We start from the raw sequence: 14,520 nt of genomic DNA on the forward strand, positions 1-14,520 counted from the left end.
TGCGTGAGCGCTTTTCACTCGGGGGTTTCTCGTCGAGCAGTCTGGCCCCACGGCGTCTCGTCTGGCTGTGTTATCCGAGCCCTTTCCATAACTTGCGACACAAGCATCCAGCCAGCCAGGGCAGCTTCAGCACAAATGTTAGTAGCATCGAGGACTGCCCCCCGCGCTCTAGGATGCGACGGTTCCCCCAAAAGGACCGAAACGCCCAGCCACTTGTTATCAAGCCCGCTACGAGGCGCCGGTTCGGCGGTGCGTCAAATCAGTCTGTTGGACGATTAGAAGAGCCCCATCAGCCGCCGAATCATCATTCGTATCCGAGTTGCCCGGGGCAACCAAGCTCTCAATTACCTTAGAGTGTATTGTCATACATTGCAACTTAATAACGCGCCGCTGTCGTCGCAGCAATGTCTCCACCCAAACACGCAGGGTCTCAGTCTCAGCCTTGGAGGGCACGGATGTGAATCTTTCGTGAGCCTAGAAACTACACGGATTGTCTGGCTGGCAAGAGCAAATTCGCTCAATTTTGCAAATCATGGAAGGCTTTCCCAACAAGGAAGCCGCACTCGACGGCTCACGTGAACCTCAGTTGCGGCACTTTCTTGCTTGCCGATGTCTCGCCGCAAATTCACGATTGCACACCGCATCTAAGTCGGGAATAAGTAACCGTTGAATCCACAACACCCATTTGCCTCACTTACCTCGGTGGCCTTTCGTTGTCAACTACCAATTTGAGTCGTTGTCCGCTTCGTTGTCGGACCGCAGATGTTGCGACAACACGTCTTCACCGTGTCTGATGTTCTGTTACACGAAACTCGGTAGTTGATCGACTCACCTCCAGACAACACAACCACTGTTTCGTCTGGTATGTTCTGGGGCGCGCTTCTCCGTACGTAATCGTCATGTATAGACCGCTTGGACACTCTCGCGTATCCCGCATCTCCACTCCAGTTTCTCCGCAGTGTGGTATGGCACTTCATCGCCCACTGTACACGAGCACCGGCCAAATGTCAATCGCCTGGAGAGACCACGGTCATGGGTACGATGACAGTCACACAATGCCGAATGTTTTCAGTACAGTCTTCAATTGCTGGCGGTGAAGGCAAAGTGCTTTGGAGCCTTATAAAATTGTCTTGGTTATCGTACTACACACCTGCCGACGGCTTCGTCTCTTTCACTTTCCTAGGCAATATGCGAAACATTTTTCTGTGAGTCGTGTGGTCGTCTTGCTCACTATGACAGTCTCATCACAAGAATACCAAGACCGATGCCACGACCAGCAGTGGGGTGTGAGCATAGACGTTGCGGCAACGCGTCTTCCGCGAGCTCCAACCTCCCATCTCCAGCATGTGTCCCCACAGATTCCAAGACATTCATGCACCGGAATAATGCTACAGTGGTCTGGTCAATGTTTTCCCCGCCTCTCCCGACGCACAGGCAGCACGGAGATGTTTGCTCAATGAAACCTCTCCCATGTGTTTCAATGACCGACCAAATCCATCTGCAACCCTTCGCTTGCCATCAATATCGCTTCGGAAGAGATGTCACTGGGATGGAGACCGTCCGGTGAAAAACTCCTGTGTCTAATTCCTGGACCCTTGGTCGATAAATCTTCCATTAAACACAAAGCACAACAACGACCGCCTGGGCAAAGATTACAATAGTTGTCTAACCCGCATTCTTACGCGTCTTGTGCGTCGTGCGTGTCGCATGTGTTTCTGAACTGCTTTCGGAAGAAGATCATATTCTCTAGTACGCCGGAGGTGCGCTGATCCACTTGGCGCTAAGACAACATCTCTCGACATGGACTCGTGTATGACAAGCAATGAAGATCGACGACATTTGCGACAAAGCTTCCCCATCCCCTGGAAGTCTGAATTTGTACTCGATTTCAATATTGTTTTCATTTTCATTTTCACATGCAATCACCAATTGCAAGTCTTATCAGTGAGGCCTCTTATTTTTGCGTAGTGTGTTTACAATCTTTCGTTTCCTCACTGGTGGGTCAGTAATTTTAAACACTCATTTCCCTTCTCTCGAGAGCGCTCCACTCTGAAACCATTTTTGTTTGCGCACCTAGGAGATGACCGATCAATCCTGATTTAGCAGTTTGTTCTCCCATGTCGCTCATCTCCTGTCTTTTTTTGCAAATTCAACATCGCGTCCAATACTAACGACATGGAACTCCCCACGCAATTTCATTTCCACCTCCCATAGCATAGCATAGTTACATACAGGACATGGTCCACGTCACGTCAAGTCAAGTCAAGTCACGTCGCGTCACGCGCTCCACCCATGGTGCATCCTCGGTGTATTGTAAACAAAGCTCGCGCATCATGACCCAGCACATACCATCACACAAGCAGTCAACGATCTCCATGCCAACGTTCGTGCGCAAACCCAATGTCGCCTGCCAAGCGCACTCACAGGCGCGGCCGGTTACATATCACGTCCCTGCGCGACGCTCGGCCAGCGCTGGTGCAACATGGCGATGGCGACACCTTCCACTCCCCGCCTTTGCCAAGCCTTCCCGCCCCATTCTCAATGGTTCGTACAACCCGCGCGAAACCCCTTTTTGCTGCGTACGGGGCTTGGCGCGGCGGACTCCTGGCTTGCGTGCTGGGCGGTGTGGCTTGCCACGCACGTAGACTAACTAACTGGGTGGGTATGGTGTGCGTTGATGGTTGTGAAGCGTCGGGCGGGGGGATTGCGATGGTCGTTCGTGTTGGGGACTAGGTGGTAAGTGCATGCGCGAGTGTCCGCCCGTTGTTTGCGGCATGAGACTTTGTTTTGTTGATGAGGGGATGGTGATGGTGCAATAGATACATAGATATTCAATAAAATGATGTACCAAACATTTAGTCGCAGTAGTCACCAGTAACGATGGCGTTGTGCCTACATGAAATAGGTAGTCCCGTGTGCCTTCCTCGCCACATACACCACTCGACGTACGATGTACATGTACACGTACACGAGAAGCCAATACGCCGAACCATTGTTATTATGCCGAACCCATTCCAACCCGTCATCACGACACGACACGACAAACAAACAAACAAACAAAGAACAGGATGCGCCGCCAGACTAGTGTGAACCGATATGTGTGTGTATTGCCACTATATCATCATTATTTGGTCGTGAATTATACTGTAGATATTCTACTCGTATGTACATACTGCACTTTACACCTTAACAAAAAAATCGCATTTAATAATCATATGTCTATGAATGTTAACATAATACTTATATGCAAACGCTGGATCGCGTTGTGTTATTTCGTGTCGTGTTGAAATATTTATCAGCTATGTGTCGTGGTGAAATACCTACTAGCTATGTGTCGTGATAGAGATATATGCCTACATTCTCTTACGTGTGTATTTCTGCGTGTGTTCAAATAGTTGGCTTGTGTGTTTGAGGAGATGAGGATAAAGGATAGGAAAAAAAATATTACTCATTCTCTAGGTGTGTAGGAAGATGGTAATGATTGTACTACTATTAGCATGCGAAATATAGAACAAGATGGGATGTGAGGCAAGATGTCAATGTGTTGTAAATATATGGTTAGGTCTACATATCATGCGGATAGATGGGCAAATATACTCTACTCAACCAGGAGGATGTAAATCAAAGCAAAGAATGGCTGGGATAGATGTTTTCGTACTGTGTCTGATATTACTACAACGAGAAATAAATAATAGTACACACTCTATTATTCCCATACTATTCAACCCCTTTTGCACATAAATATCGAATACTACGTATTTTCAGCGTGATAGATTCATCCATCCATCCATCCATCCATCAATTAATCAACACACCAAACACATATACACCACACCTACCTACCTACTCACAAGGATCGAGGAATTAACTCGCCTATCTACCTTCCTTTCCATTCCTATCCCCATGCCCCTCGACACGCGTACACATATACATACATACTTATCCCCCCTTCCCCTTCCTCTTCCCATCCCATCTCATCCGCGCTCTACTTACATCCCCCACCTACCCTCCCTTCCTCCCTTCCTCCTACACCCCAAAAAAAATCAAAAGAAAAGAAAAGTTCGATTCGGCAATCCACATCTACATCTCCATCCCGTAGCAACCAGAGCAGTGGTATCATCATCTGCACGCCATCCGATCCGATACGCAGCTATGTGGATTATATGTCTGTGTATCTGTATGTGGGAGGGGGAGGGGGGATATGACTTGTTGAACAAAGATTTGCAAGGTCCGCGCTCGGGAGTAGATATACACTGATTTTTATAAGGGGAGTAGTGTGTTGTGTAGACGGAGAGAGGTAGCTTGACATATTCTTGCTACAAGCAGAGAGCAGAGCGGAACAAAAGTATGATAAAGTATAGATATACAGCTTAAGCCACGTGTAAAACCCCCACAAACAAGAACAAGAAGACTGCCCAAATGCGCACCCAAAACGCCATACCCCATCCCATCCCATCCCATCCAAACCTACTTCCCCTTCCCCTTATCCGCCTTATCCACCCTCTCCACCTCCCTCCCCAAAAGCCGTCTCAACTCCTCACTCACAACCTTCGCATCTTCATCCCTGTCCGCATCCTTCGCCGCATCCGTCCCCGACGTTTTCGCCTGCGCACTCGCATCCGGGCGACTGGGTCCCGCAACAACAGCAGCAGCGACCTTCCTCTGCCTGGCGTGCGGCGCGGAGGGGAAATTGCCTTTCTTATCGATCATATCGACCGTGCGGTGGAAGCGGCGGAACAGCGATTCGGCGCGGACAAGCGTGGATTCGAGGTCCATTGTGCCTGATAGCTCGTTGACTATTCCGCATGAAAATAAACACATTAGCAAACGCCCCTTAAACCCCAAAAAACACCGGGAAGGAAATAATACGCACCATACTTAAGCACCTCATCAAAATGCTTCAAATGCGTCATCACCACATCGCGATGTTTCTCCAAAATCGCCAACGCAACAAAGATATGAAAATTACTGCTCAAATAGTCCGTCCACAGCGCCTCCCACAGCCGCAGCACGTCGGGCCACTCGAATTCGCGCTTGTACCACACGAGCAGCATGCGGAAGAAGAAGAAGAAGTTGGTTGACTCGGCGGATTGCAGGTGCAGGTAGAGTTTGGGGTCCATGAGTTGGACGAGGTGGTCGAGTGTGGTGAGCTGGTGGCGCATGCCGGATTGGTCGCGGAGGAAGTTCCGCTCCTGTTGAGATCATGGTGAGAATGGGGGTTGTTTTGAGGGGAATGTTTTTTAGGGGGGGGACGTACCATTCTCTCCATAAACCCGACGAAGCCCCAGAATGCTATTGCGTCGTCTTGCATCACGGCGTAGATAGGCGCGAGTAAATCGCTCATGCCCTGCACGTAGCCCAGGTCCTTGTTATACTCGTTATACGTGAGAAGCATGTCCTTCATCTGCTCGAGATGGACGTTAGTGCCGACATCAGCAAACGGCGAGTCGGGGTCAGGATGGGGGATGTCTTCTCCCTCGAAGATGGGGATAGTGCGATCTGTGCGGTGAACATCCTTCTCTACAGCACGAACCCCATTGAATGGGGACAAGTCAGTCGGATTCTGGTTGGATGTCTGGGGATATGGATAAACATACCTATCCTGTTCTTCTGCTCTCGCCACCATTCCTCCTGCTCTTCGTCTTGCTGGCCCTCGACCATGCGCTCCCACCATGCGCCTTTGAGCCGGATGTACTCGTCGCGACGGCTGTTGAGGTTTACGCGTCGCTCGTCCGCCGAGCTGTCCCAGTCGTAGACGCCCAGGAGGAATAGCCACGCTTCCTTCCGCACGCCGTCGTCAGGATCCAGACCGCCGTGGAAAATGCGCTCCTTGACCTCGTCTGGCGTCAGTTCCAATCTGCCTGAGTCGTCGAAGAAGCCCTTCCATTCCTGCAGGGTGATCGGTTTTCTGCGATCAGCCATGGTCATCTTGTCCATATCCAGGATCTCAAAGTCGCCGACATCGCTCTCCTCCATGGCCAGGACGTCTTTTGCCGTCCAGATGCGCTGGTTGCGGTCGCGCTCGCTCTGTTCGGCAATGCCCATGGCCCATCTTGCGAGGTATATGCGCGCGCTGTCGAATTCGTCTTGCAGGGTCTGGACTTCTGGGTTCTGGATCAGGCGGCGGACCTGGGGTGGGAGTTTTGGGTTCTCTGCGACGGCCTGGGCGGTCCTCCTGGTGAAGGTTGTGACCTGGCTGAGCTTCTCGAGAAAATTCCACCGCGCTTCCTTGAGCGCCTTTGTGACGGGATCCATGCCGCCGTCCCTCTTGCCGGGTGTCTGCGAGGAAGACGCATCGCCGTCCTTCTTCTTGGACGCGCCGGGCGCCTCGCGACCAAACGACTTCTTGTCGTCATCAGACGGGTCGATGAGGTATATGCTTGGATCAGCGCCAGAGCGCTCGACGGTGACGTATCTCTTCAGCCAGCGCAAGACCTCGTCGCCACCCCAGAACATGCCGCCGCCGTCGCCAAACGGATCGAAGCTCTCCTTGGCCAGCTTCTTCCGCTGCATGATGGTCGACTGGCATTCGCTGTCGTGGAAGAACAGGGCGGGGAAGCTGTCGCCGGCGCGCGTGTTGACGACCAGGCTGCCGAACCACCATCCTATGCTCGGCGGGCGCACCAGGACAGAGTATATCTCGCTGACGGGGAGGGCAAAGGCGTAGCCGGGTGTGCTTATGTGGGCCGAGGTGGAAGGCGGCGGGGGCACGAGGTACGACTGCGTGGGCGGCGAGGACGAGTCGGAGAGGTCGACCTTGACGTACGTGTCGTAGGCGTCTCCCAGACCCGACTCGGGGATCCAGGCGAGGAGCAGCGAGGCGGCGCTGACGCTGCGGGCAGACGAGGAGGAGGTCGGGCGGGCATCGTTGGAGGCGCGGGGCGACTTTTGCTGGACGAGGGCGACGAAGCCGGCGATGTTGTCTTTGGCCGAGGGCGAGGGGTGCACGTAGACCTGCGCGTGTTAGTCGGCGCGTGTTTGGCGGGCGTGTGTATGGTACCTTGCTCTTGGTGTACAGCAGCTTGACGCCCCTCCCGCTGGCCGTGTGTCTGATGGTGTTGTACTCGCCCTCTTCGTCGTCGCTCAGGTCGTAGAACGAGGCCGAGGGCGAAGACGCCATGTGGGGTGATGGACGGTGTCAAGCTAGGCAAGAGATGTGTATATTTGAGAAGTATGTACAGTAGAGTCTAAATACAGCAGTGAATAGGCAGACAAATAGGTATTGCAGGAGTACGCGCTGACTTGCAGACGTGTTGCTGGGTCATGGTTGACTGCTGCGCCTGATCACCCGCCTTCGCCTCCCGCAATGACGTTCGTGGTGGGGGCAGGACGCGTTTGGTCGCGCATCACGGCATACCACGACGCAGGACGGGACATATATCGACACGACTCCATTTGCTGTGTGAAGTCGCTGCATGAAAGCTGCCGTGCGTGCTGCTCTGTGTGAACGCGCCATGCAAGACCCAAAACACGTGAAAATCCCACTCAAACTCCCTAAACGCCAATGCTGCACCCATAAACCCAACATGTAGACACTCAGTTCGAACGCATGCGCGGTCCACTCGGCAGGCCAACGCGACCTCCTCCCGGCGGAGCGCGTTGTGGTGCACCACCATAGCCCCCGCCTCCCCCTCCAGGTGCATACGGGTCTGGCATGCTGTATGAGCTCTGTTGCTGGTTCGGTGGCCTCCCTCCGCCCGAATAGCTGCTGCCCCCGCCGTCGGGGTAAGGCGCCCGTCCACTCGAGGGAGGGGCGCGTTCGAACGGGGTACGCATGCCGGACTGACTCGGGCTGGCGGGCCCTGGCGATTGCGCGCCCCCCGTCGAGCTGTTGGACCTCCCCGACCCCCAAAGCCGGGCCTTGAGCCTCTCTTGTGCTGTCGTGCCGCCGCCTGCGCTTGGAGGTGGCGAAGGATCTGCAGCGCCTCCGCCCGAACCCGTGCTCTGGTAGCTTCCTGCGCGTTGGCTTGGGAGCGGCCTGCCCTGACTCTGTGGTTCTGGCGCGTACGACTCGGCCATGCGGGTTTGCAGCGGGCGTGTTGCCCCTCCACGCCCTCCTGCCCGACGCAGCGAGAGTGGCTCTTGTGGCTGTGGCGGCTGCTGCGGCGTGTCCCACAGGTCACTCAACCCTCCGCCTGTGCTACCGCGACCCAGCGGCGGCGCTTGTCCTCGCCCGGCCGACGATGCGAATTGGGCGGGCGCAGCTTGCGGGGCCTTGGGGTCGGCGGGCAGCCATGGTGGGAACGGCCTGCCCTTTTCCGTGTAGTATGCGCGCAGCACGCGCGAGATGTGCGAGTCGTCCTCGGTGTTGCCGTCGGCTTCGTCCGAGAGGAGCTGCTGGCGCAGGCTATTGTACTTGGACGTTGTGTTGGTGAGGAGGTTGTTGAGGTACGACGACATGGCTGCGCTGTGTGGGTAGGGAATGCGCGGGACGTGTGGCAGGCCGTTTGCGCTCTCTGGGGTGCCCGGGAGTGTTGTCGTGGTGGATTGCAGGAGCGTTGATGGGTCGCCGTTTCCAATTGACTCGCCAGCTGAGACAAGCGAGCAGCTCCCATTCCTGCACGCCGTCCCTGCCACAACCCTCCTCCACGACTGCACTGTTCACTTTGATCTTTCACTGACATTTCACGTCTTGTACTCTGCATGCAGCAGTCGTTGTTGTACCGTTGCTAGCTTACGTCCGTCTTTCACGTCTTCCCCGACTTACATTCTCCATGCATGCTTCAGCAGTCGTCGCAACTTCCAACCCTTGGACACAGAAAGACATGTGACCAGATCCACTGAATGGATGCCTGAGATCAACTCGCCACCCTTCTACATTACTTATCGACAGATAATCCTCACAACAGCAGAGAGTCAGCCGCGTGCAAACACCCCAACAATAAGAGCTTACAGACCAAACCATGGCCAGCACCTTTCACGATTTCTCCAGACTATCCGCAGAGCTTCGGGCAAGTGTCTGGAAATACGCCCTTGATTGTGAAACGCACTCAGATGAGCCTCTTCCTGGTCGAGCAATCGAGTTCCTTGACTACGATCCATCCGCAGGCACAATTGCTGTCAGCATCTCGAGCCCGTATCCCGTCTTGTTCGCAGTCAATCGCGAGGCACGATACGAGTCCGCGAAAATCCAGGGCGGCGAATGGGTTCCAGTTCATGTTAACCACGCCAGCTACACAGGGACCTCCCGTGACAACGGATTCGACATCTGCATCAATTTTAGTATCGATAACATCGAACTTTCCGAGCGATTCCTGTCCGCCAACATGAGAGATAGCTGGAGTGTAGGCATGCCGACGCCTGAGAACTACCGTCTCAACGTACTATCGCAGATCCTCGACCTCGACAAGTTCAAGAAGATCGAGACCCTCGTCATCTCAGCAAACCCGCCTGGTTCAGCACATCGTCTCGAAACCAACGCGTGGTGGAGAGGTGAGGGACTTGGGACTTTCTATCCAGGACATCTGAAGAACGTCATCGTGTCCATAACCGCACAGCACAACCACAAATCGGATATTCAGGACTACGCCGTATGGCTCCAGAGTATACTGGAGGACGAATTGGAAAAACGATGGGTGATTGATGGCTGGGAGAGCCATCATCCTGTGGTCAGCATGGACGTCATCCAGAACAACGAAGCTTGAACCATGTGCTTGGATATTTGGTCCACGATCGGGCAGTAGAACGCCATGAAACCATCTGGTGTTGACCAAAACCCTCGGATCTCTGCATTCATTCCAACCTCGTTCTGAACAAAGGATTGTTCTATCTTTTCATTGTTTTCTTTGCCTACTCAACGTTGCAATCTAAATCTTTTCTAACGTCATGTCGGCACGAAGAGATGAGAGAATGAGTGATGATCACGCAGGTGAAGTACCTGTCTCCCGACTTGGCGTATTCACAGTCCATTGTTCCTCATTCAACCAGACAATGCAAAGTGAGGAACTCATTGATTGCCTTTCATCAACGAACAATCATCTTGACAAAGGCGAAAGCTTCTTTACGAATACTTCTCTTTTCAATTGCAAAAACATGTCGTATCTGTATTCCGCAACTCCCTGACGACACCAGAACTTTGCAATTTCCACAACATCTATAGCTTCACTCACAAAGCATCCTCACCATGCCACCGAAGAAATGGCCATACGCTCCTGGAGTTTACAACAATCCAAATGATCACAACTACGCGACACGTTCGAAAGTACTTCCTGCCACAGCCCCACCACCGCTGCATCTTCCACGCCGCCTCCAACCGGGCAACCCCCGACGAGTGATCGCAGACAGAATCAGGAAATCGTGGCCAATTACTCGTAGTGACAAACGACCCAGAGGCCTTCGGAGCTCTGGAGTTTCGTGTTACGTCAACAGCACTCTCCAAACTCTTCTTCACTTACCAAAGTTCTGCAATTGGATTCTAGAACACTGCGATGATAGAAGAGGTGTAGATTGGCCTTGTCATGCTGGAGATCCAAATCGCCAGCTTCCACTTTATCAAAACAATGATCCACTGATTCTGAAATGCGGCGACGGTATCAGAAAATGTGTTCCTTGTTTACTGAAGGCTCTGGTCCAGACTTATTGGGGGAATGATGGTCCTTGGGTCCTGCCACATGACACACCACCGTTAGGACCCCTCAACTATATGACGAAACGATGGTTTTGCAAACTCCCAGGTGCGTTTAAAGGTGGCAATGAGGCGGACGATGCTGCCCGACGACTTGCAGAGGAGACATATGAAGGACGGAAAGCACGGGAGAACGACGCCGAGGGCCATCAAGATGCAGACGAGTTCATGAGAGCGGTGTTAAACGGATGCACAGACAGCGTCACATACGACCCTCAGTGAGTATACTTCCATTTCTTACCCTAGATCGACCTCACCTGCTAACCCGGCGTCTAGGAATCTTAAGCGCCTCCGCGAGTTCAACTCCCTCTTCATGCTCACCCGCCATCAGACTATGATATGCACAAACTGTCAAGGAATTCGAAGGATCGAACGCCATGACCAAACCGAGGACATCGGATTCGCGAACGTCAAACCGCGTCTCACCGGACAGGACACGCTGGAGGACGCACTCGCACGTTGCGACTCGCTCGCCACTGAAACAGACACATACAAAGGCCTAAGGTGCGACCTGTGCAGAAAAACCGGCTACATTGTAGGACTCAGGAGCATATACTCTGCGCCCGAGTATCTGCGCATACACCTCTCACTCGGTGAGGTCGGTGCGAACCAACAGTCAACACTAGATAAGAACATCAAGATCTTTACACCAATTGAGATCCCGGAAATATTGGACCTGACACAGTATGTCCACGTCCCTGATGTAGTTGGGCCTGTAGGTGTGGCTGCACCGGTCAAGTACACGGCCGAACCGCTACGGTACAAACTCATCAGCGTGATATACCACGCCGGCGAAACGACGAAGTCCGGACACTTTGTAGCTGGCGTGACGAGTGTGGGGGACGACGCCGTGCAGAAGCTAGATGTAGTGAAAGTGGATAAAACCGGGCGGAAGCGCAAACGCGCGCGAGTCACACAGAAGAAAAGGAAGCGCGGTGCCGCAAAGAAGAAAGTTGCAGAGGAACTGGACGAGGGAGATGAAGATGAGGAGGAAGATGAACGACCACCCACTCACTACTTCATCAATGACACGATTGTCCGCCCCTGGCAAGGCGAAGATGGAGAAAATCCACTGACGAACAACCCTGAATTCCGTGGGGGAGCTGAGTTTAACGCGTCCATATTGATGTATGTGCGTTTGCCGAATGGGTCGCGCGGTTTGACGGAAGAGGTTGAGCAGTTGGTGGCGCCTGAGGGGAGGGAAGGGAGACGCAGAAAAAACAAGGACTTGGGTATGGGGGGGACGCCCTGAGAAGAGGGCAAGGGTAGGAATAGGCGTGTGTGTGGGCTGTGTTTGTGAGGTGATCAGCGTATTGGTTATCTATTGTTGCTCTGTTCTGCTTTTGTGTTGTGTTTTGTGCAGGACATGCGCAAGTGCAGACTAATGTTTAGTGGTATCTATCTAAGGTCGCCATGTTTCTTACTTTGGTTTTGGTTTTCATTACTTCACACAGTGATTTCACGTTTTGAGGCACGTTTGTAGGACGTCACCTGCTTTACGTTGTCCTATTGTTCTTCACTTCTTCACTTCGTCACTGCCAACGCTGCCACTCCACGTCACCACGCAAGCAACACTTCAATTTTCTAACTTCACGCAAAGCTACAGTCCGTCACCCATGAACTATATCAACCGCCTTCTCCATCGACAGTCCACGTTGCCGGAGTCGCAACCACTTCATCCGCATCACCGTTCGCACAGCGCACATTCACCGAGTAGGCGCGAGACATCTCCTCCACGTCTCCGACACACCCAATCGCAGCACCTGGCTTCTCCCCATCAGCCCGCGACCTACCGTCCATCATTCGAGCCGTTCGTGACTTACCGTCCACCCTCCCAGTCACCTGCGACCCAGCACCATCACAGACGCCATCGCAAACACCCCCGCCGCAGAATGACATCTTTCACTGGTCCCTGGTCCAAGGACCTCGACGCGCTCAAGAAATCTGTACACTCCATGCCCAAGGAGTACAAACATGCTTTCGCCAGCGCGTCGAAAGACACGTTGGAGAAGATCTGCGATGCTGAGGTTCTGCATGTTTGGGAGACGGATGCGGATATTGATAATCTGCTGCAGTTGACGAGTGTGATTGCGAAGCTGTGTGATCTTGGGTCTGGCAAGGAGGAGGAAGAGGGGAAGGGGAAAGAGGCCAAGGGGAGGATGGTTATCGTTGCCGAAGAGAAGGGAGAGAGGGATAATTTCAAGAGGGTGTGTGAGTTGGTCGAGTATCTGACGAGTGTAGATGGAAAATCGCACCTCGACGGCACGGTATGTGCGTTTGGAGGGATCGTTGTGGTGAGGGGATGGAACAACGCACTGCCCAGTGGAGGCAAGGAGGCAGAAAAGACAGTCAAGAGGATCAACACTGCCATTGAGCGCGTGCTCAAACTCGGCGGCCTCAAACAGAAAAAGATTGTCTGGCACCACGGGCCCGTCATACACTTCCTCCTCCACTGGATCAACAGCACAACACCCACGCTCCGCAACGCCCTCCATGCCATAACAATCACAAACGCCCTCGACCTAAGCAGCAGCGTCGCGCCCTCCACCGCAGGCAAACAAAACACACTCCCACACCTCCAGCACCTGGAACAATACGCCCGCAAACTAAACATCCCCGTGGTATTCCTCGACCCCACAACCCAACTCATCACCTTCCCCTATCTGGGCACATACATGTACTTCTTCGCCTACTACCTCAACACCTTCCTCCCCCCCTCGCTCTCCCGCCCCCACCTCCACAAAGCCTACGACCAACTCGTCGCCTTCGCCTTCCGCCTCCACGGCGCAAGCACCTCCACATACGGCGCCTCCGTCGTCAAACTAGTAAAAACGCACCTGGACCCCGCGACAGCACGCACATGGGCCCGCACCTGCGTCGCCGCATCGAGCTACACGAAAGAGCGCTGCCGGACCGCAGGCCGCGAGGCGGAAATCCACCACGCGGTACAGCTAGCAGACAGTCCGTTTGCACTATTCTCGCAGCCGACGACCACAGGTCCAGCAGCATTCGCGCGCCTCGCCATAGGCCCAGCGGCCCCCATAGCGGACTCCCTCTACACCGCCGCACCAGTGCATATCTCCTTCGCCGATGCCCGCCTCCGCGCTTCGTCCGCCACGCCCTTCCATATCCTCATCCCCACCCCCGCCGCCTCGTCCGCTAAATCCGAACAAGACGATCTAGAGAAGACGACGAATCGCATCCAAGGCCTCATGATGGGCGTGCTCGAGCGCGTCCGACTGGCTAAAGGTATGCCTACGCTCAGCCCCGCGGAACGCAGCGCGTGGAAAGAAGTCGAGAAAGCGTGTTCGTGGGCGATTAAGGGGTGTGGGAAGCTGCCTAAGGGCGTGGATGAAAAAGTTAAATTCGTGCTGGAGAAACTGGGGAGGGGGACGTGGGGGTTTGTTGTTGGTGCGCCCGGTGGGGGGGAGGGCGCGGTGGCTGGGGCTGGGGTTGGGGGAGGTGGGTATACGAGTGACGCCGCGAAACAGTATGTTTCGCAGAGGGTCTTGGGGTTGGGGTATGGTGGTGCGATGGGTCCGGGTGTGGGTGCGCAGACGGGTCAGATGCAGACTCCTGGCGTCAATCCAGTCATGTACGCACAGCAAAATCACGCGCAAGGTTTTCCGCAACAAGGCTTCCCGCAACATCTGCAAACGCAGAACTATGCGCCTTTGCCGCTGAATCAGAGAGGCGGGGCGGTGTATCCGCAGAGTATGGGTGGGCCGTGGTAGTGGTTGGCGGTGTGGAGGGGTGGGTTGGATTGTAGGAGACATTGGTGCGTGATAGAGTGATGGAGTGATGGGGTTGGTTTGGCGTCTTGAGTATGCGTATGTGTATGAAACTGGATTGGGTACCTTACTAGCTCTACGGCGTGTAGCGTGTTTATGTGTGTT

General features: G+C 53.9%; 5 protein-coding genes across 5 annotated transcripts; 3 read left to right on the plus strand and 2 right to left on the minus strand.

The window, feature by feature from the left end:
• Window positions 1–4,296: 4,296 nt before the first annotated feature.
• P153DRAFT_367263 (GTPase-activating protein-like protein gyp7) lies at window positions 4,297–7,253 on the minus strand. Its single transcript, XM_033668229.1, has 5 exons — window positions 7,001–7,253; window positions 5,598–6,954; window positions 5,258–5,520; window positions 4,874–5,192; window positions 4,297–4,796 (listed from the first exon to the last, which is right to left on the minus strand). The coding sequence occupies exons 1-5, from the start codon at window positions 7,118–7,120 to the stop codon at window positions 4,468–4,470; spliced, it is 2,388 nt and encodes a 795-aa protein (XP_033523360.1). The 5' UTR covers window positions 7,121–7,253; the 3' UTR covers window positions 4,297–4,467.
• A 283-nt stretch (window positions 7,254–7,536) lies between these two features.
• P153DRAFT_292037 (uncharacterized protein) lies at window positions 7,537–8,400 on the minus strand (the record flags this gene model as incomplete). The annotated part of the gene is made up of 1 exon (XM_033663811.1): window positions 7,537–8,400. The coding sequence occupies one exon, from the start codon at window positions 8,398–8,400 to the stop codon at window positions 7,537–7,539; it is 864 nt and encodes a 287-aa protein (XP_033523361.1).
• A 503-nt stretch (window positions 8,401–8,903) lies between these two features.
• Window positions 8,904–9,644, plus strand: P153DRAFT_357454 (uncharacterized protein; the record flags this gene model as incomplete). The annotated part of the gene is made up of 1 exon (XM_033666732.1): window positions 8,904–9,644. The coding sequence occupies one exon, from the start codon at window positions 8,904–8,906 to the stop codon at window positions 9,642–9,644; it is 741 nt and encodes a 246-aa protein (XP_033523362.1).
• Window positions 9,645–10,123: 479 nt separating this feature from the next.
• On the plus strand, window positions 10,124–11,876 carry P153DRAFT_386171 (cysteine proteinase; the record flags this gene model as incomplete). Its single annotated transcript, XM_033670504.1, has 2 exons — window positions 10,124–10,842; window positions 10,901–11,876. 2 exons carry the CDS (start codon window positions 10,124–10,126, stop codon window positions 11,874–11,876), a joined length of 1,695 nt encoding a protein of 564 aa, XP_033523363.1.
• A 640-nt stretch (window positions 11,877–12,516) lies between these two features.
• P153DRAFT_317463 (uncharacterized protein) lies at window positions 12,517–14,034 on the plus strand (the record flags this gene model as incomplete). Its single annotated transcript, XM_033665024.1, has 1 exon — window positions 12,517–14,034. A coding segment is annotated over one exon (1,518 nt), but the record flags the coding sequence as incomplete, so codon positions are not given.
• Window positions 14,035–14,520: the final 486 nt, after the last annotated feature.

The sequence above is a fragment of the Dothidotthia symphoricarpi genome, assembly GCF_010015815.1.
Source record: "Dothidotthia symphoricarpi CBS 119687 unplaced genomic scaffold P153scaffold_11, whole genome shotgun sequence".
NCBI classification, from domain to species: Eukaryota; Fungi; Ascomycota; class Dothideomycetes; order Pleosporales; family Dothidotthiaceae; genus Dothidotthia; species Dothidotthia symphoricarpi.

What these genes read in the sequence shown, in the direction of transcription:
- P153DRAFT_367263 (XM_033668229.1), bottom strand. Translation starts at nt 7,120, where the DNA reads ATGGCGTCTTCGCCCTCGGCCTCGTTCTACGACCTGAGCGACGACGAA. An exon ending in TGCTGTACACCAAGAGCAAG is followed by an intron (nt 6,955 to 7,000) that starts GTACCATACACA and finishes TAACACGCGCAG; the next exon opens with GTCTACGTGCACCCCTCGCC. An exon ending in TGATGAGGTGCTTAAGTATG is followed by an intron (nt 4,797 to 4,873) that starts GTGCGTATTATT and finishes CATGCGGAATAG; the next exon opens with TCAACGAGCTATCAGGCACA.